The 24,773-nt window shown below is 47.7% G+C and overlaps 1 protein-coding gene across 2 annotated transcripts; it reads right to left on the bottom strand.

Annotated features, from left to right (window-relative positions):
• Positions 1-998: 998 nt before the first annotated feature.
• Positions 999-24,129, bottom strand: ADA2 (adenosine deaminase 2). Of its 2 annotated transcripts, none has more exons than XM_064458623.1 (10): positions 23,930-24,129; positions 22,561-22,886; positions 16,422-16,647; positions 9,315-9,525; positions 6,080-6,207; positions 4,880-4,970; positions 4,466-4,574; positions 3,353-3,510; positions 2,295-2,497; positions 999-1,377 (listed from the first exon to the last, which is right to left on the bottom strand). In XM_064458623.1, the coding sequence occupies exons 2-10, from the start codon at positions 22,871-22,873 to the stop codon at positions 1,269-1,271; spliced, it is 1,548 nt and encodes a 515-aa protein (XP_064314693.1). In that variant the 5' UTR covers positions 22,874-22,886; positions 23,930-24,129; the 3' UTR covers positions 999-1,268. The 2 variants fall into 2 exon arrangements, with proteins under 2 accessions (XP_064314693.1, XP_009510944.1); XM_009512649.2 differs by having other exon boundaries at positions 23,934-24,107.
• Positions 24,130-24,773: the final 644 nt, after the last annotated feature.

Consider the following 24,773-nt stretch of genomic DNA (forward strand, 5'->3'; position numbering starts at 1 on the left):
AGGAACTTTTGTAAATTCTCCCTTGGCTGATGCAAACTGGCATAATTGCACTGAAGTGAGGAAGAGACGCTGGTTGAAATGAAGTCAGGAAGAGATGCTGCTTGATCCTGGCTGTGTGCTTGGGTTATGTGTGCTGAAGGATTTTGCTGAATTTATTTAGCATCCTGATTAAGATTTATTTTTTAAAAATCTCCCCGCAACTAGTTCTCCTGATATTTGTGATGACCTTAAGAAAGGTAATCTGCTTGTCCAGGTGCTATTTATTGTGTAGCTGCTGCAGTACCTTTTTGCCAAAGAGCTGGAAACCACAAAGGTCCAAGTGAACACTGTGGATATCCACAATGTGAGAGTAGTTCTCCACCAAGGTGAAAATCTGTCTGACAGGCTGAATAAGGGCGCATTTGCGCTCCGAGTTAGGTGACAAAGGCTGGTAGTGGAACACCCTGAAATCAAAAGGTGTTTTCTATAAATGCAGAGGCCTGTGTTAACATGGGCCAGTGCAGGGGGACAATTTTAATTAAGCTTCAGCTGGGAAGCCAGGGTGTTTTTTCTCAGCTGTAAAGTGTTTTGGCTTCCTTGTGACCAGAGGACAGGAAAAGATTTTGCAGTAAAAAAACCCCAAACGGTCAGCAACTGAGGCACTTCTTTCTGGCTTTATGATCACTGTGCAACCAGGCTTAAATGTTCTGGGAGCAACTTCCATCAGCTTGTTTCCAGCCATGGTAGATCCTGAAATAGCAGACATCAGACCTATGACTGGTTCTTCGACCTAGCAGTGCTATTTTGGCAGCAGGCCCAGGGTTAAACATAACAAGAGTAATTTTCAGTCCTTGCTCTCCTGAAGGTCAGTGGCCCAAATGGTTGGATGTTTGTCTTAGCGGTTTCCGGACAAGGTCTGCATTTTGTAATGATAAGGACAAATTCAGAGATCCTCATGTTGGCAATCTCCCGCTAACTCTAATTAGAAATCATGTTTTTCCTGAATAAGGATGTCGGGATTTGGTGAATGGCAATTTTTAATTGTTTTTACTATTTTAAGTGAGGGTGTTCTTTTGTTGTTGCTGTGAAGGCTCACTGTACCCTCTTACCTCCAGTCCGTGACTTTCACAGGATAGTGCAGCTCATTCTTAGCGTTAAGCCTAGCTTACCGGAATCACCTATTGCCAGGTAAGGCTTTGAGGTCACATGGAAGAAGCAGTCTCGCTCTTAGCAATAAACCTGACTTGCTCTGGCTAGCTAAATGCCTTCTGAGATGAGTCTCCTCCCCTCTAAAGCTCCCTCAAAAAGCTATCAGAAAGGTCAGCCACAAATTGGTCCCATTTTTTCTGCCAGACCTCTTTGGCCTTGGATTTCTCATCCGGTAGCATGGCACTGTATCTGTGAGGAGGAGAAAAAGCAGTATGAGGCAGGAGACAAAGGGGCAGCTGTTTCAAGATCAGTGGCCAAAATGAAAAGGCAGGAAGCAGCAACAGATTAACCCTTGCAGGACATGCCTACACCACACAAACTAACAGTGTAAAGAGCCTTGAGCTCCTACTGGCTGGGCTTATGCTGGGATGAGAAGCATCATGGCCATGTCAACATCTTCCAAGTCCTGCATCATGAGGACAAACAGCTCAGTCTGCATAAGCTGGAGATTTGCTGGGTGACACCCAGTGACTAGTACAGAAGAGACAATGCTGCTGTTGCTTTCAGATGGCCCCTGGGCTTGGTCCAAATCAGTAGGAAATAAGAGTATTTGTTGTCTCCCTGGCCATGCGGGGACTTGGGATTGGCATGAGGATTGGCATGGGATATGGCAAACAGACAAGAGTCTAGGAATGTACAGAAAGACCCTGGGCACCATATCCAAACTATTTTGGGACATTCAGAGCTGTCCAGATAAAAAGTACAAGTGGTTAAACGTACCAAAACTACATGCTGGTAGATCGTTTTTCTGTGTTTCCCCAGTGGGCCATGACAAACACCACAGCGAGTAAGATTTTGGCAGAAACAGACAACTGAAACAAAGACACGACGTTTCTCCTATACCCAGAACCAGGTGCTGGAGGCAAGGATGGAAAAGGAGGAATAAACTGAGACACTGAGTTAGAGAAGGGCATGGGGCCAGGACCCTCTGGGGTCCCTGTTTCCTGCCCTTGGAAGAGACACGCAGAGACTTTGGATTAACGGAAGTCCAGTTCATGTGGCAGAGGAGGCTCTGGGCCCAAACCCAAATACAGCAGGTTTCCAGGGAGCAGGCTGATAGTTGCCATAGCATCACTATGGCTAGATGAGAGAGGTGAGGAACTTACTTTATGGAGTTGAGTGCAAGTTGTTTTAACGTCCTCAGGTCAGCATTCATCCCTCCGATGGCCATGAACACCTCATAGAAGTCATAGGAGACACCCTTTGCCCCAAAGATGGGGGGATCGTCAGGGCTGATCACAATGGGGTGCCCTTCTGCCATGAGGCTGGCTGCAGGGTGGTTCTGTAAGTCAGCTACCAACAGCAGGACCTTGGTGGGGAAGGGTGGGAGACAACATGATGTCGGGTTATTGCTGTAGCTGTGCTTTCATTGCAGCACCTGTCATACCATGTACCTGCTATAGCTGACTGTGTCAGCAGGTAGTCATCAGGGAGAAAGAACCTCCAGAGGGCTGTTCAGAGCATGTTAGGCGTTCTGCTCTGCCCTCCTGCAGGAAGAGCCTACTTGTCTCCACTAACTACAAGAAGATTGGTTTCTTAAATTAATCACCTAAATCAAGTCCAGTGGGGTGAATGACTTCTGCTTGTTTATAACAATTTGACTGTGAACGTTTCAGGAACAGTCTTTTTGTTACACATTTGCCATGATGCTTAGCCCAGGGCATTTGGAGCTGGTATTAGGGTTCTCTCCTTCAAGGCTCCATCAGTACATCTCTACCTCAGAGCATCCTTCTGCTGCGCCCAGGGGACGATGCATACCACACTAACATGTTGCAAAAGAGTTTCCCCTGGTTATGAATTTACGAAACAAAAAGGCTTTCAGTTACAATCCCAGCTTTTCAGCCTCTGATCCTCCTGGCTTTGAAGTATTTTCCATTATGTCTCTTTAGACACCTCCCTGGCTCTGGGCCTCATCTCCACTAGGGAGGACTGCCTTCCCAGGTTCCTCTGGATAGGAAATTAAATGATTTTGAGCTGACTGGTGTTACAAGCCTTATACGTACACAGCGTATGTCTACATAGCAGACTGCAGTGTAATGTAGTACAAAGGACACTGAGCCAGCCTGGGTGCAACAAAACATCTAGCTGTACTGCTGCTCCTAGCTGCTATGGTAAATCCCATTCTAGTGTCCCAGCCCCAAGACGTAAGCTTTTACCAACATACCTGGTTGGAGATGGGACAGACTTCTACAGGAATATCCCTCTTCAGAGACAAACTTTTGGCTACTGGATGTTTAATGAGGGCAAGTCCATGGCCAATCCGGCTCGTATTCAGCAGCAATGCATCCAGCACATTAATGTCTACGGAGGTGCCCTGCCAGTCTGAGCAAAGACAGGTAAGAATCACGGCAGTGCTGTGAGGAAATACATCTTCTCAAAAAGCTAGATGATTTTGTTAATAAATGTCCCAGTTGCCAGGTGAGAGGGTTGCCCATGCTCTGAGTTCCCACTTTGCATTTTCAGTGAAACAGGGATCCAAATCTGCCCACGGTGTTGCCCAGCATAGGGATACTCGCTCATCTCACCTGGCTTTAGATGTCCACAGTATTGGTCTTACAGCTAAGGTAATCATGCTTGTCTCCATTCATAGTCAATGGAGAGAACTAATAATTTCTGGGGAGTAGCCTGTGCATTAGGATGAGATGTGCCTTAGAAGTGCTTGTTATTGTTCATGGCTATAAAGGGAGCCTTGGGTAGCTAGTTCAGACGTAAACATCTCTGTAGATATCAACATGCAATAAGTATAACACAGAAGTTAGAACTGTCATGCATGGTTAGGATAAATCCCACCCATATGGACCGAATAATATATTGCCAATAATAATACATTGCCCCAGGAATGAAGGGTATTGATCAGTTACTTTGAGTGTATTCAGTTAAGACTTGAGGCTGGCTCAGACATTCCTTCACCTTAAAATGTAAAATAATGGTTGAGGAATTCTGCTGCCACTGTGGATGGGAGATGAGCACTGCTCCAAGGAGGAAACGGCTACCAGCAATAACTCTTGCAGCGTGACTCCATGTCATGCACAGGGCAAAGAGCCTGAGCAACCTGATGCCTACAGCCAAGAGCAATTAGGGGAGGTGCCATGTAGGAATGCTACAGCAACAAGCTGATATCGGGAGAAGCATAGGGAAAACCGATTACATACACGTGTATACACACACACACAAACACACTTCATCTTGATACAGCCAGGCTTGCTGTTTCTGTGCTTTGCAAGGCATCACCTCTTGCCTCTGCAAGCAATAACAGGCCTTGAGTCCTCATGCTTACTAGTCTCCCCAGCATGGAAAAAGTACGGCAAGTTGACCCCCAGGGAATATGGGATGGTCAGGACATCCTTCAGGTCCCATAAAGAATGACCTTCATCCTCATTACCAACCTGGGGGAAAGAGGAAAGGTATTTTTGAACATGCTCTGAAAGATGGTGGGACTTAAAGCTATATATCACTGAGGTGCTAACTGTACTGAAATTACAGTGCTGTGGGGTAGGGAGCAGATTCTTTCAGGGGATTTTGTCAATTACCCTCAAAAAAAACCTTAGCTGGAGTATTTGCAATTCTTTTACACTGATTTCAGTACAGCAGCAGAGGATCTGGCTCTGTTATAAAACATATGCCATATTATACACCTAGTTACATCACACCTCTAGGGGTTAATGCAAAACCACGGAAGAAATAAGGTTACCAGGTCAAAACCTGCCAGGGTGTCTGGGAAGTGGGTTCTGAGTGCCATGGCAGTGACGATGGCTTCTTTAATCTGGGAATCATTCAGCATCCTAAAAAGCAAGAGAGAGAAAGCAGTGCAGAGGCTCACTCACACAGACCTGCCTTCTTTGGGTTTAAGTTGTGAAACGGGGCCCCCAGGGGTATTTCCAAAATGCAAGTTGCTCCTGAATCTGACAACCAGCCTCAGATCTCCAGAGTGACAGCAGTAGAAAATTGATATTATGAAAGGAAGCCCCTGAATGACCAGGAAATGCCTGGCTAGACCCTGCTGTCACTGGAGTTGAGGCATGCTCATCTAAGACTCACTGGCTTTCCCATCTACCAAGCAGGGAACACAACAGCATGGAGAGAAAATGTTTAAAAGTGTTTTTTTTTTCTCTCAACTGTTTTGCTGGGAGGTGGGACCATAGCTGCATTTCAAGAGAGTTTTAAATTTAGATTTCTTCCAGCCCTATCAGACACAGTGCATTTTGCAGACCAACTCTGTCCATACCCAAGCTGGCCAGAGGCAAGCCAGCTCTGAACTGGAAAGGCATCGTGCCAAGCCGGAGTAAACGCTGCTGAGAGGTCTATTATATTTGCAGAGGATCACCTCACATGAGTTCATGGCATCTGGCTGACTTGGAGAACAGCCTTGTGCCCGCCTGTGAACAGCAGCACGAACATACCGTAAAAAGACTGCTGGGAGAACAGTGTTTGCAGGGTCCCACAAGGACCTTTGCAATACCGAGTGCCCATACTCGGGCACTGCTCTCACTGCTTCAGCTTCTGCAGAGATGAGGACTATGTCCAGGCTCAGGAAGAAAGCATGCATGGCTTGAACATGCCCACGTGCGAGCAGCCCTCCCCTTGCTCATTCCTGCACCCAGGGCTCACAGATGCTTGTCTCTCTGGCCAATGCCATGAGCTAACTCTGGTCATTTCACACATACACAGGTTTATATAGATGATTTCTCATCATCAGCCTTTTACACATGCCAGGGAATGCTTCAGGAGTCAGCACCCCAGGTCTGACGACGCACGTAGGCGTTGCTAACCAACTGTGGCACTCCAGCCCAGCCCTCAGCATCGCTTCTGCTGGCCTGGACCCCTCTCTTCCCACCTCCGCTGTAGCACGACCAGCCACACAGAGCCGATCTTAGCCCTGCTTAGCCTTTACCTGTGTGCTGCAAATATAATCTTGGCTCCAAGAAAGTCAGGGTGCTCCTTCACAAACTGCCTGGTCACTTCCTGATAGGTTGCCACAGACCATGATTTATTGTGCTGGGTGCCATCCAGTTCATACACCTGCAGAACGAAAAGCACATGGCAAACAGAAGTCAGAAGAGGTGTTTTATTGGAAGGTGGGAGAAATTAACTGAAAAAAAAATTGGGAGAAGCAATGTGCTGCGATCCTGGCAAGAGGGCAGAAAAAAGCAGTTAAATATGTGCAGAACATTTTCTTCTTGAAGCCTTTACCAGAGCTGGCAAGAACCAAGGAGTAGTTTTCCTCCCTTGTATGTGATACAAGAAACAAGTTTCTTCATGTTCAGACATGGTAAGCAAGTGCCCTTGAGTGCCCAGAGGAGACCATGACCTCATACTCATGTCTATATCAAATGCTGGAGCGTTTTGTCCAGCCGTCTGGCGGCTCACACATGCTATGTACCTTGCGGTGGCACTCTGTCAGCCAAGGCAGCCCCAAGGCATGCAAGGACTGAGCTCCATAAGCTACCAGCTGGGCTGGGCTTCTGCTCCCTTCTGCCAGAGGTTTGCTCCGTGACTTTGAATCAGTCATTTAGTCTTGCTATGGTTTCCCAGTTCTCTGGCTGCAAACTGTCAAAAATAATCCTTTTGGCATGCTTGGTCTCATCAACTACTTTGTGAGTTCCTCACTACCAGGGATATATGCAGGTCTTTTGCCCTGATTTCAGCAGGGACATAGACCCTACATTCCCTGGTTGATATTAATCTACAAAGGCCCTGCCTGGAGTCACTCACAAACAGTGGCTGAAATCACTCCATCTGTTCTGTTCTTATCCTTCTCACCTCACCTTTCTCTTTTCCTTCATCCTTCTCCTCTACCCTTTAACTGGCCCTCTCCACCTTCTTACTTCCTCTCCGGTGCTGCCCCTTGCAGTTATGCCCCTCGCTAAGCCCCTGCACCCTGTCACGCTGCGGCATCTCCCTTGCAGGCACCAGGAGTTGCGGAGAGGCTGCAGATGCTCAGAGGGAATTTTCCCCTGCTTCAGCCCATGGGAATGTGAGACTTTACACAGCTAAATTTGCAAACACAGCTGGGTTTGGGGGGCTTTTCCACAATGTTTGCTAGTTCACACTAAATCCCGACTTTCATTTACTTTGCTTCAGGGGCCACTTCTGGTGGGCTTTGCTGCAAGGAGAGCTTTTTCAGAGTGTCAGCGCTGTTGTCCAAGCCTTGTAGGGGATCTCCAGGCACACAAGCATCTCGCTATTCCCGTTACACCCTGCTCAACTCGACTTTCACAGCAAAGCATTTCCCTTCCCTCTTGTCCCTGCTCCAGCCTAGCTGGCACTTCCCTGCCTGTGCTGCCCATCAGGGTCGGCAGCCCCATGTGCCCCCAGCTCCTCGCAGCCCTTGCAGCGCTACCCAGGCTGCAGGCAGCCCGCCTGCTTGTACCTTGCAGCACACCGAGCTGCCGGGTGTGAGCAAGCCCAGGGGCTTGGGAGGCTCCCACGCCTGGAGCCAGCATTAGGGGCTGGATGGGAAGCCAATCTTCCCTGCCAAGCCTTTCTTCAAAAGACATTGCAACCATGTCTAAGGGCTGCTGGTAAATGCAGGGTATTTTCCAGTCAGGCCCACGCACTCGTATCATTGGAGATACTCTTGGCCCGGAAACCTGTGCAACCGGGGGGGATGCCAGCACTCACATTGTCTCACAGCACAGGAATTTTGATTTTGCTGTTGTTTGCCCTTTCCAGGTACCCCAAAGACAGATGGTGACTGAGTTCAGAGCAACTGGCTCATGACCAACCCTCAGCAAAGTAAGATACATATAAGCTCTGTGGTCTTCTCCCCCTCCTTTTTTTTTTCTTTTCAATACAACCTCCTCATCTTAGGCATGATAGAGTGCCAGCCTGCAGCCCTGACACTGAGCCCTATTTCGCTATGGGGCCAGCCCAAGACACAAGGGCAGAGTGAGCAGCCCCGCGCCCAGCTGTTTGGGGAGAGAAATGTGCAAAGCCAGAGCAGTCTCCAAATTTGTCACAGCACCTGCCTGTCTGCTGACAGGGTGGCTGCGGAGGCCTGCCCAGCAGAAGCGGTGGTTGCTGGGGTGCAGACATTCATCTGCAGCTGGCTGGAGCCCACCAGCCCTTACTTGGAAGGGCAATGTTTTAAGGGAGTTGCTGGCAGGCCACTGGCGGGACCTCAGCATGGCTGCTCCATCCACTGGATGCCATGGTGCCAGCAGCAAGCTGCTACCTGCACTCCCACGCACAACCCACCACCATCACCTGGTCCTTCAGGTGCTGCTGGATTGACTTTGCACAGTAGCTTCATTCCCATTGCAATGGACTGTTAAGAACATGGAGGTAGGTGGTGTAGTGAGGGGCAGTGGCCCCAGTTTGTTTTGGTAAGGCATCTGCATCTCTGACAGAGCTCCCACCCCACACCGTCCTGCTTGGAGCTGGTCTGGAGAACTGTATGGAAAAGGTGTGCCTGCAGTGATGAAATTGCCACCAGGAAAGTGGGAACTGTAATCACTGAGGAACAGTGGTGGCGCCTGCTGGTGCTTGGGAAGGTGTTGGAGCAGCCTGGGACTGTAGGACAATCTGACCAGCTCTGGGTGACATACAGGGAGAAAGGCCTAAACTAGCACCAACAAATTTTAGTGTTAGTGGCAATTAAAGGAGAAGTTCGTACTTCACATACATAGACAAAATTTTAGGTTGAGTGCAAACTGTTGAAGGCTCTGCTTTACCAATCAGTTTATGAGCATGTTCAGAGAAATCATTCTGAAATAAGCTGTGGATTTAAAATAACATAACTACTCCAGAATAAGTCTCTATTCCAGATGGGAAATTATTCCAGAAGAGCTGCCACAGAACAGGTGATTCTGGTGCAGACAAAGCTGAGATACGTATTCCCAACCAGCAAGATTTCAACACAGCTCCCAGTCAGACTGTACAATGCAGTTTTGTGCTGCTGCCACAGTGGGTATCTTCCTCAACCATTAAGAACAAAGCATCTCCCACTTTCAAGCCCTTGCTTATGCAAATCTTCAACAAAGACCTTTGAATATGATCAAGATTTTCCAGCATCCTTAGAGGGCAAGTATGCAAACATCCAAAAACTAAATTCAAGATAGGGCTTGAGAAAAGTTATGGAGAAATAAGGATTTAAAAGAATACTAGAGAAGCCAAAAAATACGTACCGGAGGCAGGATAGCTCTTATCTCGACATACTGTATGTTATCTTCATAGAGCTCCAGCAGCCCCTGGTAGAAATAGGCCTTGAACACAGGTGCGTAACAGATAAGTCCAGAGGCAATGAGAAAGACTTCTTCAAATCTTTTCCAAATGAAGGCCTTAGAAGGGTAGGCCAGCTCAGGGGCATCTGTCACCAGGGTCAAGTTTTTCAGCAAGCTGTAGAAAAGGGTAAAGGGAAGAGGAAGAATGAGAAGAACAAACAAGTCTACTGGCTTTCAGCATGCAAAAAGCTGCTGGCTGGCAGCTGGGTGTTGGGTACAGGAGGAAATGGGAGTCCTCCAAGATAGGTATGAGTTTTATTGGTCAGACACCAAGCTTTGTGGACACAACACTCTCAAACCCACATGCTCTGGGGTGCAGCAGCGCCCAGCTGTGCTGAAGGAGGCATGTGTTCTTTGGGCAGGACCAAGAAAAGGTGCAAAGCCGTTCCTGCCACAGTAGGGGCACTGTGATACGTATGAGCATAACAATGACTGGTGCAACTAGAAAACATTCAGGTAATTTCTCTGCCACTTATATTTACTCCCCTAATGGCTGATACAGATAATAGTGGACAGGTAAAAAGTCATATGCTCCACATTGAGCTACAAGCAGGGTAAGACTAGGTGTTCAAAACCTGCCCCTTCCTTTTTTGTGGGCAAAATCTTGGGGAGTAAGAGTTACAAAAGGAAGTATGATGTTTTTATATCATAAGAGTTGTGCTCTGCCACCCAGGAGTATCCTTAATCTGAAAGTAGGCTAGTACATTACCCCCTGTGGACAATATATTCTCCCAAACATCTTCAATGCATGTAAAAATTTATGACACCCGGTCCTCTCTTCACCACCTAAAGGCAGACAGAGTCTCCAGGAGATGCCACGGACTGGGCCACCATCAACCTGCTTACTAAGCCTGTAACTTGCCCTGGTACCTTTGTGCTGTCAAAGTATGTCACCTAATATAAACAGGAAAAATTATTGTGAATCAGAAATCCTTTCCCCCACAGTGGAACAAACCTGCTATCCTGCCTGCCTTGCTGATAACTTCTTCAGATTTGTCTGCTGGGAAACAGCTGATAAGAATCGCAGGTCCTGGCTTTTCCTTAGTGGGACAGAAACTTATTTATTTCCTCCATAGGCTCAGCTGGCATATAAGCCTCTTTCAGAAATCCAGAGAGGTGGTGGGTAGTTTCATCAAGCAGAGTTTAAGGGAGCCAGTAATTGCAAGGTTATCTAGTTTTGGGTGACAGCTTGCATTTAGGAGAGGGAAAGTGGCGAGTGTCTGTGCTGCAGTGCTGTCCCTGAGAAGCTGATAGCCTTCATCCCGCCTGAAGCCTTGCCTGTGGCAACAGCTCTCCTCCCTCTGCTGGCAGTCACCTGAAGAAGAGTTTGTAATACATTTCTCAGGCTGGTAGGCAAAGTTTGAATGGTAATATGAGGGTGATTAATTTCATTCCTGAGTGGACAAACTGAAGCCATCGCAGCAAGCTACAGAGCTGGGTACTTGCAGGCGGGTGGGCTTACTAGTCCAGCCAGGCCTGATGTTTATCTAGTGTAAGGGCCTAAGCAGGTTCAGATAGAATTACCTTCAGCCATGCTTCATCTTTCATCCGAGTATATTGTTTCCCCTCAATAACAACTACTGATCTTTAATAACATTTTGTGTTTGATGCCTTGTCCCCTATCCTTGTGCAGCACTCTGCTCTGTTGTATGGGAGATGTAGGTTTGATTTGTAATCTTATTATCTTCTTCCAGGAGGCTTCTGTGGATGGAATTAAAAACCTCCCTTCTGCAGATGTAAAATGTGATCTGGTCCAAACTCATAAACTAAGATCCCGGGCAGGGACATTCCTTTCGAGTCCCTCCATCCTGCTCATAAAGTGGAGCCCATTCCCCCAGAATCTGCCTGCTGTTCATTCTCTAAGGACCCTCTTCCAGCGGCTGGAGTTTTATTTCTTTTTCACTCTGTTAATTTCTTTGCCAGGAACAATTTTAGAAGCAAAACTGTGCATAAAGAGATGATCGTACCACATTAAGGATGAGATTTTAAATGCTCAACAGTCAGGAAAATTCAGAGTTAAGGTTTCCACAGCAACTTTGTCTCTGCCCTTCCGCGCATTACAATAGGGACTTTGGTGCCATTATCATAGGACGCTGGGCAACCCCAGCTACTGTTCAGTAATCCATGCAACCAAACAGAGCGAGCTGGACCACGGCTGGGGCAGGCAGTGTTTCAGGCAGGCAGTGGTGAGCGTGCAGCAGTGGGAGACACTGTAGCATCACCCTAGAAACCAGGAATGTGGGAGCCAGGGGCATCTTGAAGGCACTGATCCAGCTGCCGGAGCGGAAAGGGTGTGCTGCAGCTCAGTGGGAAGGGAAGAGGAGGTTTTGTGTGGGAAGAGCTGGGGAAAGCAGACTTGTCCGCTCCCCTCCTGGCCTCAGCCCTGGCCGAAGGGCAGCTCCCCACCATCCCCGCACGCTGGCAGAAAGCACCTGCCTGGAGCCGAGAGCTGAGCGGGGCCGTTCCCACCAGCCAGGCAAGCACCAAGGGAAAAACCTCCTCGTTGATCAAAAGGCCGTGCAAGCCTGTTCTCGCCACCCTGCACAGGTTCATTTCAGATAAGGATGGGCGGTTAGTCGGGCTCCCACCGCTTTCTCCCCTTGTCCTGTGAGAACTCGGCTTCTCCAACAACGAGAGTGCGCAGGGCTCCCCTCCCTGCCTTTAAATCTAGCTGTACAAACTTGTGGTTGTTTACTTAGCCTGTGCTCTTGGGCTACAAACAGCAATAAATCCCCACACCACCCTGCTCCTAAAAGCACATAAATCAAATCATGCTTTTTTTATAATCCCCTTTGCTTTGAGACTGATTATTGATCTCTATAACTGTTGAAGATTTATTGCGTAATAGTGATCCATCCTTGATAACTGGATAATCTCCTAAGGGTTCCGGGGCTTTTGCCATCAGTAGTTCATGCAGATGAAGCAAAGCTTCATAAATACATTTTTTCCTTCTTTTCTGGAATGGGCCCTTGCCAGTGATCAGGTGCAGACTACAAATAGCCTTCCATGTCATGTCATATATGCACTGAACAACGCTGTTGCAATGCATATGCCCAAAGGGGCACAGCTAAAACGACCAGCTAAGGATTATTTATTTTCAACTGTGGTTTTGCTTTCTCTTTTCCTGTTTTTTTCCCCTCTAACTGTTCTGCTTTCTTGCACTATATAATGCAGAAGCAAATGGTTTTGTTGCCTTGTTTTAAAGGGATTCTTTTTCCTGCTTCTTCTTCTGTTCACGAATAGTAATTATACCCCTCTCCTCACCGTGGTATCTGAATGTCTTCCAGTGGTGCATTAAATAGTGTGACTAACATCTGTCACATGTGGTTCATTCGCTTTCTCTCTCTCTCTCTCGTCCCCTCTTCTTCTCCCCAAGGGGAGACTTGTGGAGGGAGTAGAGTGCTTTGTTTCTGTAGTGGATTTTTATTCTTTTTTTTCCCTTGTGATGCACACACTGCCCTATTTTTCTGTGAGATAAGGCAGTTGGAGGACACAGAGGGGAAGGTGATGGTGGTCTGGGCAGCCGTTAGTGCCCAGGGGAGTTGTCCCCGCAGCCTCGGCCATGGTGTCAGCTCCCTCACAGATGACTTCATCCTGGTGATAGAGAGCTCCGCTGGGCCGTCGGAGCTTCGCTGCTGGGCACGGCCTTAATCCTTGGGCTGCTGGCGGGGGGGTGTGCAGTGGTATTTTGCAAATATCTGGAATGTCAGCACTGTTTCCCTAAATATCTAGGGGCATGCTCTTGGTTTAGAAACAGTGGCCATTACATTGCATCTTGAGGGAAAAAAATTACATTCTCCTATATCATAATTGATTGTGAAGTAAATAAGTGAGGATTATTTTTTTCTTTTAAATCTCAAAGCAATATTCCCTTCCTTTCTCTGTCTCCTGGCCCGCAGTCTCCTGACTCTTGTAATAGCATCCTTTTGGAAGCTTACCAGTAACAGAATACTCCAGGGTCTTGGCCCATAAGATGTGTGTTTTGAATAGAATGATTAAACCTTCTTTTGAGGGAAACAAACTAAAAGACTTCCTTCCAAAACACACACATATGTATATGTGTGCATGTGTACCTAAAAATGCAAACAGTGAAAATGTAATGCAGATACCCCTTTCTCTCACCACTTTCTGTTCAGGAATGCAGTAAGGTGAAAGAGGTGCAGCCTCTCGGAAACATTTCCATTGTTCCCTTCACATTTGCTGATCCACCCTTTCTTGCATGAGAGCCCTTCCCTGCTGCCATATTCCCTTGATACTTCCTTGAAACCACCCAACTATCCATCCATTCCTTCCTCTGACATCTGCTTTCTCTCAGCTTGTCAGTGCTCAAGGGCAAAGAGGAGTGCAGGAAAGAGGTAGCCTGGGATGCACATGTTCAAGAGACTGGGAGAGTTTCCAGAAACTGAGAAGCAGAACAGATTGGGGCCTATTCCTGGCTAGAGACCTATTTCCAGGCGGCCAAAAAACATTCTTAACCCCTAGACTAGTACCTGGGGATTAGATGAAAATAGGAGGGGAAGCGCCTCAATGTGGCTGTTGTTCATGCATTTGCACATTATGTGCAATGACTCCTCTGCGATTTTGTGGTGATGAGCACAGAAGGGCAAGACATGAAGGACAACATACTCAAATGAGTACGTCTGAGTACCCAGGATGCGAGAGATCTAAGTTTGTACTTGGCACTGGTATGCATTTGCTGAGGAAAATCACTTCATTGGTCTCTGCCTCAGTTCTCCTCTGCCCTTGAGGAGACCCTTGCAGTGGGGTCTGTCTTGTTTCCCTATGCAGTGCCTTCCACTCTGAAGTCCTGCTCTGACTTGTGTCTACTAGAGTTGTTGAACCACTAATACAAAAGAAGAGGAATGTGATAACACTGCCACTGAAAAGAAGCCTTATTCCCAAACAGGACCACAGGAAATCAAACAATGCACAGCTCCACCCTCCTGGGTGTGTAGGATGCCATGGCCTCTAGCCTCAGCCAGAAATGAACATTACGCTATGGAAATAAAACCGAAAACGAATACAGTGAAGGGTTGCTCCTGAGATAGTTCTGAAATACCCAGTGCAATTGCTTGGTCTTTAAGGAAGTGAAGCTGTTTCAAAATCCAATCTCCTGCCCATTATTTATGGGTCTTCTGGTGGGACTGAAGAGGGCTGGTGCCATGTTCTTTCCCTCATCATCACTCCCAGTAGAAATGGAAAGGAGCTAGCAGGGAACCAGTTTTCTCTCTGGAAATGTAGATAAGTCACTTCTCACTGGATCTTATTTCTTCCATCACATGTCAGGGCAATTGAGCCTCAGGGTATAAAAGGTCAAGAGCCCTCGGTCTGGCACAACCTTCTCCGTCCCTTCTGGAAATGCTCAGACCTCTGCAGGAAAGGGATAGTGGATGCCCCAGAGAATAAGCTCCCTCTGCCCTGCCCCTTGCCATTGTTGGGGAGGGAGGGCAATACCATGCCAAAGGTCTGGCAGCTCCTCAGCTTCCCAGCCTGACCTCTTTCCCAGATCTGTAGGGCTCAGAGCCCAGACAGCTTCCATGTGGAGGGGATAGCAGATCCCTAAGTGTTAATAGGCTTCTATTTAAGAGTGCACACCCTCACTGAAGAGCACTACAGTAAAACCCATGAAGTTTCACTTAGGAAATGCTGTTATTAGGGACACCCACGTCACCTAATCCAGCCTTCTCCTTGTGTGTCGGCATGGCAATACTGTCTTTAATTACATGACATCACACACTATTTTCTTCCACAGGACCCCAGTCCCCTGGAGTGCCACAGACGGCAGTGCCCTCTGAGTGGATCGCTACTCAATATTTTCCTTTGTCCTCATCACTCAGTGTCTGACTTCATGCATTATTTAGCATGCTCTCTCCAGCCCCCTGCATGCCACACAGAACTACACACTTCCTCCTGGCCTTTTTGGCAGAGCTTTGTCCCAGGATCAGTGGCCCCTGGATGGGGAGATAGGGCTCCCTCTTCCTGCCACTACTGACTGGAGGGGGAACTAGGCTATTCCTACCCACCTGTAACTGATTAATGGTAGATGGCTGCTGAGCAGCCAGCTAACACCTGGTCCTGATAAAAGGCTGCCAGCAGTTAAAGTAGGGGCTGCCTGTAGGGAGGGGAGCTCCTGTAAGAGAGCAGGTGATGCTTTGGGGAGCCATCTGAGGTGTGAGCTCCTAGACAGCTATAGGAAGCCTTGCCTGTAAGGGGACATGCTTTATTAGCAGAAGGGTATTGAAAGGGGAGTGCTACCAGGCAGATGACCTGTGTGTAGGGGTTTATTAGCTCAGCTAGTACCCAGGCTGAGACCTAACCCCTTGTCTGAGACTAGGAGAGCAAGTCACAGCTTCTAGTGCCTGAAGGTCCCTGTTGAGAATGAGTATGCCATGCTTCAGCGTGGTGGGTACTAGTGGGGTTTCAAAGAGAGCCCTCAGACAAGGATGGTGTTTGGAAGGGAAGAATGGGTTGTTTTCTTTTGGGTTGCTTTGGGTTTTTTGCTAGTGCAGTAACTGGCATAAGTAGTTTGCCCAACTTCTTGCTCTGAATCAAAATTATGACTTCACAAATTACTTCTCTGCTGTTGCAAAGAGCCTATTTCTCAGCTACCTGATGTTCTCATCCTGTTCCTGGGTACCTCAATGGGTGAGGCAAGGTCTTTCACCATGCAGCCCTGTCCCATGCTGGGAGAACATCCAGCCTGGGTGCTGAGGAGAGGTGGGGGCAGGTCACATAAATCTACTTAAATCACAGTCTTCCAACACATTTGTGCAAAGGACCAGAGTGAGGGTGTACAGAAAACTTCAGTTTTGATGGTCTTTTAACTCGTGTATTTAGTGCTGAAACCTTGTAATTCTGATATTGCTATTTCCTTGTTCTGTGTAGGCAGTCCTAAACAGAGTTCCCCCCTTTCAGAGCAGCAAGCAAATGGGAAAGCTGGACCAGAACAATCTGTCAGCTACACAATGTCCTCATGAAGCACTGGCAGGCTTGCAACACCTCTTCACTCACCTGCTATCGAACTCGGTCACATTGTGCAGCTGTTTCCGGTAAGTCTCCAGCAAAACCCACTGGGAGCACTTGGCTGGAACTGGGTGAGGAGGATGAGGCTTTGAAAAGCGAAACCGAACAGTGCCTGTATGGGTGAAGCAGATGTAGCAGTCGGGGAGGTAGGTGGCATTGTATACCAGCCAGTCCACACTCAGGATGGCGTAGTCATGCAGGTGTAAAACAGCACCTGGGGAGAAGAAAAGTATATCCTAATGGGGCAAGGCAGCTGAAAAGAAGGAACAGAGGTTTCATGTGATGATAGTTTGCATTTGCCCATCCAGGGGCATCTGGAAATGCTTCTAGATGACTGTGAGTGACCTCTCGCAGCAGAGATGAAGCAGCTGCTTTGCCTCCTCCGTGCTGGGGGATGTATGCCCCTCCACATCAAACGCAGGGCAGGCAGACCGTGACAGCTCTCTGGGAGTGGAGGGAGGGGGGAAATCAATAGGGAGCTCTGCTTCTCCACTGGGATGGAAAATGCTCTGAGTTATTAAAGGTCTTTCAGGCAGACTTTGCTGTGAGCTGGCTCAGGCCCCACTGATTTAAAGAGGAACTCGCACAGTAGGCAGCAGCTTACAAGGCATACTAGCTGACCGGCATACCTAGAGCAAACCTCTGTATCTAAGCTGTTTGAATTCTAGTCTCAATTTTTGCATCAAGTCTGTGTCTCTTCTTTCATCTCTTTAAAACTCTGGTGCACACGAACGTTCCAGGCCATGACACACCAAGGAATTGCACTCAGGTGCAGAAATACCATCTACTACTAGCCCTTATCAAAAGCATGCTTACTTACATTGTACATCTGTTGCTGGCCAGCACAAAGGGCCTTTGGGATGCTCTGTTATTGTACAGTATGTTGGCAACTGCCAGTCTTCTGGCATAGGAAGTGCCCTCTGTATGCTCAGCCCATACTTTAATTTTGCTAAAATCTCTCCTTTTGCAGACACTGGTGCTTGAACTAAACTTCACCTTTGTTAAGGGAAGATACTGTGAGAGCTAGAGTCTTACAGATACATGTTTTATTAACCTAGGGGAGACCTCATGGCCAAAATAGCTTTGATGACCTTAGGGGTAAAAGGAGAACATGAGTAGGAAGAACAAAACAAAATACTGGTAGCATGTGACATTAGACAAACTTCAAGCTCATAATCTATAGTGGACTAATCCAATATAGACTGTAATGTCTATGATCGCTCACTACAGAGGGTCTGACTGTTAAGATGCTGAGCAACTGTGGTTACTGGTCTCACCAGAGCTAGCGTGACAGAATGGGCCTGACACAGCTGTCTAGATCTGACCTTCTTCTCACTGGCAATGCCACCCTTATTCCTATGTGAGCAGCAATAGAAATTACAATAGCGCTTGAAACAACAGTAATTCACCAGTAGCTTTGATCAAGACTGAGGCCTCAAAGACTAGGTCCTAATCAAGCAGTTACAAGGATGTGATCTTGGCCCTAAAAGCTTACAGCTCTTGCAAAGCTTCTGTGAACACATTTTAGCATCTCCTGGATTGAAAAGTTAATTTTTGGTTTTAATTCCTTCTTGGTATCAGATACCCCACTGAAGAGGGGGGTACTTCTAAGTTCCTTACTATTCAATTCAACAATGAAAGGGTAATGGCAACTCTAACATCCCAGTCACTTGTGGTAACAGATTAGGACGCTGTAAGACAGGAATCCTTATCTCAGAGGGGGAAAAGGGTTTTTACTCAGGAGCTAGCAGGGCTGATTGACAGAGCTTTAAACTAGATTTTAAGGGGGAAAGGGACAATACTAAGCTAGTCAGTGACAAGCAATGGGGTGGCATGCCAAAGTTCGAAGAGCTGTGTGTTAGTGAGATTCTTCAGACTGCTACATGTGGGGATGGGCACAATGCACCGCACCCAAAGTGTTTCTACACGAATGCATGCAGCATGAGGAGCTAGCAAGAGGAGCTAGAAGCTTTGGCCCAGTCCCAGTCGTATGACATCATTGGCATAAGTGAAACCTGGTGGGATGAGCCCTGTGACTGGTGTGCCATGATGGATAGTTACAGGCTCTTTAGGAGGGATAGGCAGGGCAGGTGAGGCCAAGGGGTGGCATTGTGTGTAGTGGAGGAGCTGGAATGCATGGAGCTTGCAGCTGCTGATGGCACAGTGGACAGCCTCTGGGTAAGAATTAAGGGACAGACAAATAAAAAGGATCTTGTTGTGGGAGTCTACTATAGGCCACCCAGCCAGGATGATGATGCTGAGTTATTCTTTAAGGAACCTAAGGGATGCCTTTAAGTCATCTGCCCTTGTCCTTATGGGGGACTTCAACTTGCCAGATGTCAACTGGGAATACCGCACAGCTGGTACAACAGGTCCAGAAGACTTCTAAGCCATCTGGACAACAACTTCTTGGTACAGGTACTAAGGGAACTGACCAGGAAAGGTGCCTTCCTCAATTTGTTGTTTAATAACAGAGAGGGTCTTGTGGGTGAAGTGGTGATTGGTGGCTGCCTTGGCCACAGCAACCATGAAGCAGTCAAGTTTAAAATCTATGGTAACAGGAGGAAAACTGCCAGCAAGATCTCAACTCTGGATATGAAGAGAGCAGACTTCAGGTTGATAAGGGAACTTAGTAAGGTCCTGTGGGGAAAAGCTTTTGAAGGTGCTGGGGTCCATCAAGTACCACCTCCTAAGAGCACAGAAGCAGGCAATTCCAAAATGTAGGAAGTCACACAGGCAAGGCAGAAGACTTGGCCGAGCTGGGATCTTCTAGAAATTAGGTGGAAAAAGAAAGTACGTGGCCAGTGGAAGCAAGGTCAGAAGACATGTGAGGACTACAGAAACTCTGTTGACCACTGCAGAGAGGAAATTCATAAGGGCAAAGCTCAATTAGAGTTGAAGCTGGTCAGACTGTGAGGGTCAATAAAAAGGGCTTTTTAAAATATGTTAATGGCAAAAGGCAGACTAGAAATAACATTGGCCTGTTACGTGGTGAGCATGGTTACCTCAAAAACAGGAACATAGACAAAGCAGAGATGTTTAATGCTTTCTTTGCCTTTGTCTTCAACGCCGATGGTGGGCTCAGGGACCCCCAGAGCCCTGGGCTAGAGAACCATGACTGTGGGAATGATAAATTACCAGTCAACCCTGGACTTGTGCAGGACTTGCTGTTCCAGCAAGCAAGCTGGATCCCTATAAGTGGATGGGGCCTGATGAGATTTATCCAAGGGTACTTAAAAAGCTGGCTGATGTCATAATGAGACCTCTCAATTATTTTTTCAATGATCTTGGGAATCTGGAGAGGTCCCAGTTGACTGGAAGCTGGCAAATGTTGTCCCAGTCTTCAAGAAGGACAACAGGGATGACCCTGGTAACTACAGGCCTGTCAGTCTCACTTCTGTGCCTGGCAAAATTATGGAGACTTTTCTGGAAGTGACTGAAAAACACCTGAAAGACAATGCAGTCATTGGTCCTAGCCAGCATGGGTTCATGAGGGGAAAGTCCTACTTAACAAAAGTAACTTCTTCCTATGACAAGGTTACCCACCTAGTTGACCAAGGGAAGCCAGTCAATGTAATCTTTTTGGAGTTCAGTAAAGCTTTTGATACTGCCTCTCACAGTATCCTCCTGGACAAAATGCCCAGCACACAGCTGGATAAACGCATAATGCAGTGGGTGAGCAATTGGCTGACAGGTTGCGCTCAAAGGGTAATAGTAAATCGGGTTACATTGAGCTAGTGGCCAGTCACCAGCTGGGTTCTGCAGGGATCCATCTTAGGGCCAGTACTCTTTAATGTCTTCATAAATGACTTGCATGCAGGTTTTGAAGGAATAATTATTAAGTTTGCTGATGACACAGAATTGGGAGGAGCTGTTAATACTCTCGAGGGCAGAGAGACCCTGCAGAGAGATCTGGACAGACTGGAGAGCTGGGCAATCACCAACCGTATGAAGTTTAACAAGGGCGAGTGCTGAATTTCACATGTGGGACATGGCAGCCCTGGATATAGACTGGGGAACAAGAGGCTGGAGAGTAGCTTTGCAGAGAGGGACCTGGTTCTGGTTGACAGCAAGTTGAACATGAGCCTACAGTGTGCCCTGGCAGCCAAGAGGGCCAACTGTGTCCTGGGGTGCATCAAGCACTGTATTGCTAGTCCATCGAGAGAGGTGATTGTCCTGCGCTACTCTGCACTGGTGTGTTCTCACCTTGAGTACTGGGTGGAGTTTTGGGCACCACAGTATATTAGGGATACAAAGACACTAGACAGTGTCCAGAGAAGGGCCACAAAGTTGGTGAAGGGTTTAGAGGGCAGGCTGTATGGGGAGCGGCTAAAGTCACTTGGTTTGTTCAGCCTGAGGAGACACCTCAACATGGTCTACAACTTCCTTACAAGGGGAGCAGGAGGGGCAGGTGCCAATCTCTTATCTCTGGTGACCAATGATAGGACCCGAGGGAATGGCAGGAATATGTGCCAGAGGAGGGTTAGGTTGGATATTAGGAAGAGGTTCTTCACCCAGAGGGTGGAACAGGCTCCCCAGGGATGTAGTCACGGCACCAAAACTGACAATATTCAAGAAGCATTTGGACAATGCTCTCAAAGATACAAATTTTGTCTGTGTGTGAACTTTTGGGTCATCTTATGCAGGGACAGGAGTTGGACTCGATGATCCTTGTGGGTCCCTCCCAATTCAGGACATTCTGTGATTCTGTGATACCACAGCAGAGACTGGGAGGAAAAAGCTGGGAAGTGAGGAGGATGACTCTTATCCACATGTCAGTGTCACAGTCTTTCAAGTGAAAAATGCTTCTGAGGAGAAACTGACTCCCAAATCTTTCAAAGCAGGCCACCAACCTGATTCCAAGCAGCCATGTATGCAAGGCTGTGGGACTCTGCATCTAAAGAGAGACTGCTTGGAAGGGCGGACAGAGTGTTCAGAGTCACAAGAGTATTGGCAATGTCCACTGCAACTGGCTCATATCTTTAGTTAAAGAAGGTACCTTGTTCAGATGCTTATTTAATGAACCAGAGATGCAGACGGAGAAACCAGTCAGGAGTTAAGTCCTGGTTCTCTGCTGAACTGTCAGCAGCTCAGGGACATGAAGAAACCATGCTTCCTGCTACACAACCTAGGTTTTGTGTGGTCTGGATTTCCACTTGGCTAAAAAAACCCCTTGCCTCCTTTCCATCATAACCCAGAGTACTGAGCTTTCAAATGCTGCTGTGTCGCAGCTGCTCATCAGAGGATGCACAGGGTGATGTGGTGAAGGTATCGGTCAATCTCATGCCATTATCTAACCTAGAATGTTCCAAATGCCTGAAATTATGTGTGTGCTGCAGAGTGCAGAAGCTCCTTTTGGTATAGGGCATGGCAGCCCATTAGCACATAGCTTGCTGCACAACGGGAGAAATGACATCTCTGAAGACAAGAGGAGAAATTCCTGCCCTTATAAGCAGAGATCTCCTACAAGTGCACAGAACAGAACCTGATTAAGAAACACTAAGTGAGAGAATACAATAGTTTCTATATTGTATTCTGCAGGTCACATCAGCGCAGGCTTTGACTTCCATTCTCTAAGTAAAAACACTTGTGGTGTTGGAGGTAGCACCTTCCTCCTCTAGTGTCCCCAGACTTTCCAGTAGACTTCCAGGCCTGTTACAGAACTACCTGCACAAAAACTTCTTGGGGGATACACCACTTCTGGCTAAGAAGTGGGCAAAGGCAAGGTTAGTAGCATGTCTGTGGTGTGTGTGGAAAAAGGAAAGGCCCTGGCTGGAACATGCTGAACAAAAATTAGTCTGTGATGTCATGTTGTCTTCACTTCCTCTGCCCTTTCTCCACACTTGAAAGGCTGAAGGATCCATATTGTAAGTTATAACAAATGCTACAATTGCTGGAAACATGTATACATCCAATCCATCCCCCTCTTCCTCTCTCCCCCTGCCCTGTCCCCAAGCTCAGAGGCAGGGCTCTTCCTGGAAGCCAGCAAGCATAATCTATGGCTCTCGTAAGCTTGCCTGCAACTAAAGGTCTGCCACATCTCCTCATGCTTTGTCCTAGCTCTGGCATAGAAAGTAAAAGGCAAGAGGAGGATGACTCAGATGAGCAACCCTTAGGCCAAGCCTACCTTTTGGCATGCGCTTTAAGATGCTGAACACCGTGCTCTGATCAATGAGGCTTTTTGCCCGAAAGAAGTGCATGCTTGGAGGAAACTGTCCTGTAGTTATGGCTGTTGCAACCTCCTCCTTCTTGAGGTTTACGAGCTTTGTACTGATCTGCTGTTCCTGTCTACTCAGCACCAAATTGCCACCTGTCTGATGGGCTTTTTCCTCTTGCATTAGGGAGTCCCGGTCCTTCCAGAGTGGGGTGGGAAAGCAGAGGGAAGCCAAATTCAGGAAAAGGTATGCCAGCCTTATGCCTTGCCCAGACAGAGGCTTCATCTTAGTGTTGCACCTGAGGGGGAATAAAAAAAAATAATTGGAGCAGTAGCACAGGTTAGAAAGTGACATCTTAGCAATGACCCTTTGGGATAGTAAACTGCTGGCCAGTCATGCAGAAGTAGTGGGTTAATTTAATGTTCAGTACTGGGGCAGCATCAGGTATCCATGTCCTCTGTATTTATGGCTATTCGTTCATGCGCTCCCCGTGATGGTCTCTGCATGCAGCAAGACTGTGGGCAGGGTGGAAAGGAGAGGTTCCTTCCTGGATCAAGTTGGCAGTACATCACACAGACCTGCAACCTGGCAAAGGCCCCATCCTGGAATGGGGGAGTGGTGAGATCAGGACTCTGGCTTGGAAGCTGGGATGGAGCCCCTCAGAATAACGGGGGCTGGTTACAAGGTGCTGGCCATGCTGCCAGCGTCCCAGGGAGGGAGGCAGGGGGCCATAGCACTTGAGATGCTTTTGTTTTTTGCTTGAGCTAATCAGATCCTGATTCCCTGCAGTCAAGTCCTTGTTGCACCACTATAGTATATGCCAGCTATCAGAGGGGTTAATTCACGGGCAGAAAACCCCTGGCTTCCACTGCAGTGACAGAGGCGTGTCCCTTCCTTGCAATCCCAGAAGAAAGAGGACGGAAGGGAGACCATGAGAGTAATAAGAGATCACAGGGGACAGGCATATGTGAACTCAGAGAACTCTGCCCTTCCAAAAAAACAAAAAAAGCACAGCTGCAATATAATCCTTCAACACCAGGTTTTAGTGACCCTCTGCACCAATCCCTTCAAACCAAAGCAGGCTGGAGAAAGGCTCAACATTTTGAAATGGTCCCCTGTGAATTAATAGTGAGTCCCTGTTTGTACACATTTTCTGCTTCAACCCGTGGTGCCTCTAGCCCCTCAGCCTCTGCTCTGTCAGCATCCCAGGAGACGTGCTGGGGGAGCAATCTGCTGGGAAAAAAGCAGGGGTAGATGCAGCCCCATGACAGGCCCAGCTCTGAACTTGGCAAAAGAATCATCCTAGAAGGAGATATCTTATCCCTGGTGCAACTGACTCACTTACTGTTAACTTTCTTCCTCCTTGCATCCAGATTTCATCCAGCTGCTGCCCAAAAGAGCAGGGAACAGTTATCTCTCTTGCAAGCCGGCACTGTCCCAGCAAAGATAAAGAGGCAGGATCTGTCCTGGTGGTGCAGAGTGAGGCACGGGCCAGCACAGACAGTTCCTCTTCCTGTGCTGTCGCTCCAGTTTGCTCAGCTTTTATTTATCCCCTCCCCACTGCTTCATGAATATATAAATAGGAGGAGGAGGAGGAGGCAGCAAGGGGGATTATGAGAAAGCAGGACACAGGCCCCAGGGCAGGTGGCTGAAGGGAGCTGGGCTGGGAACTGGTAGTGGGGGCCAAAGCAGCAGGGTCACCTATGGGAACCCCTCCACCTCCCACACAGAACAGAGGTGGACTTTTTAACCCATCCTTGCCTGCCTGCAAGGTGATGAGGGGCTTGTGTGTGCAGCCCTCCTGCATACCCTGGTACACATATGCAACTTTTAAATATCCTGGAAGAAACACCTGAGCACATGTTCCTGGTATGGAGAAACTCTTAAGCCCTGCTCAGGCTGTCCCAGGAGCACATGTGACCTTACATATCTAATCTCATGTAGAACACTGTGTATTTAATGCCAACAGTGCTGCAAACTCTACTTACTAATGGGCTTTTAACTGAGAAAACAGTAGCTTTAAATATTTTGCCCAGCCTTTGCCAGCTGTGCAAATCAGGCAGACATCAATCCAACTGGCTGCACTGGGGCTGCATTGGGTACACAGAGCTAAACTTGTTTGTGGGGACTAAATCAAGTGGAGGTGGGTATGGTCTGTTTTTAAAATAAAAAACCCAAACCAACA

This window comes from Phalacrocorax carbo, chromosome 1, assembly GCF_963921805.1.
Source record: "Phalacrocorax carbo chromosome 1, bPhaCar2.1, whole genome shotgun sequence".
Taxonomy (NCBI): domain Eukaryota; kingdom Metazoa; phylum Chordata; class Aves; order Suliformes; family Phalacrocoracidae; genus Phalacrocorax; species Phalacrocorax carbo.

What these genes read in the sequence shown, in the direction of transcription:
- ADA2 (XM_064458623.1), bottom strand. Translation starts at nt 22,873, where the DNA reads ATGAAGCCTCTGTCTGGGCAAGGCATAAGGCTGGCATACCTTTTCCTG. An exon ending in TAAGAGCTATCCTGCCTCCG is followed by an intron (nt 6,208 to 9,314) that starts GTACGTATTTTT and finishes TTCGTTCTGCAG; the next exon opens with GTGTATGAACTGGATGGCAC. An exon ending in CCCTGGCAGGTTTTGACCTG is followed by an intron (nt 4,575 to 4,879) that starts GTAACCTTATTT and finishes TCTTTCCCCCAG; the next exon opens with GTTGGTAATGAGGATGAAGG.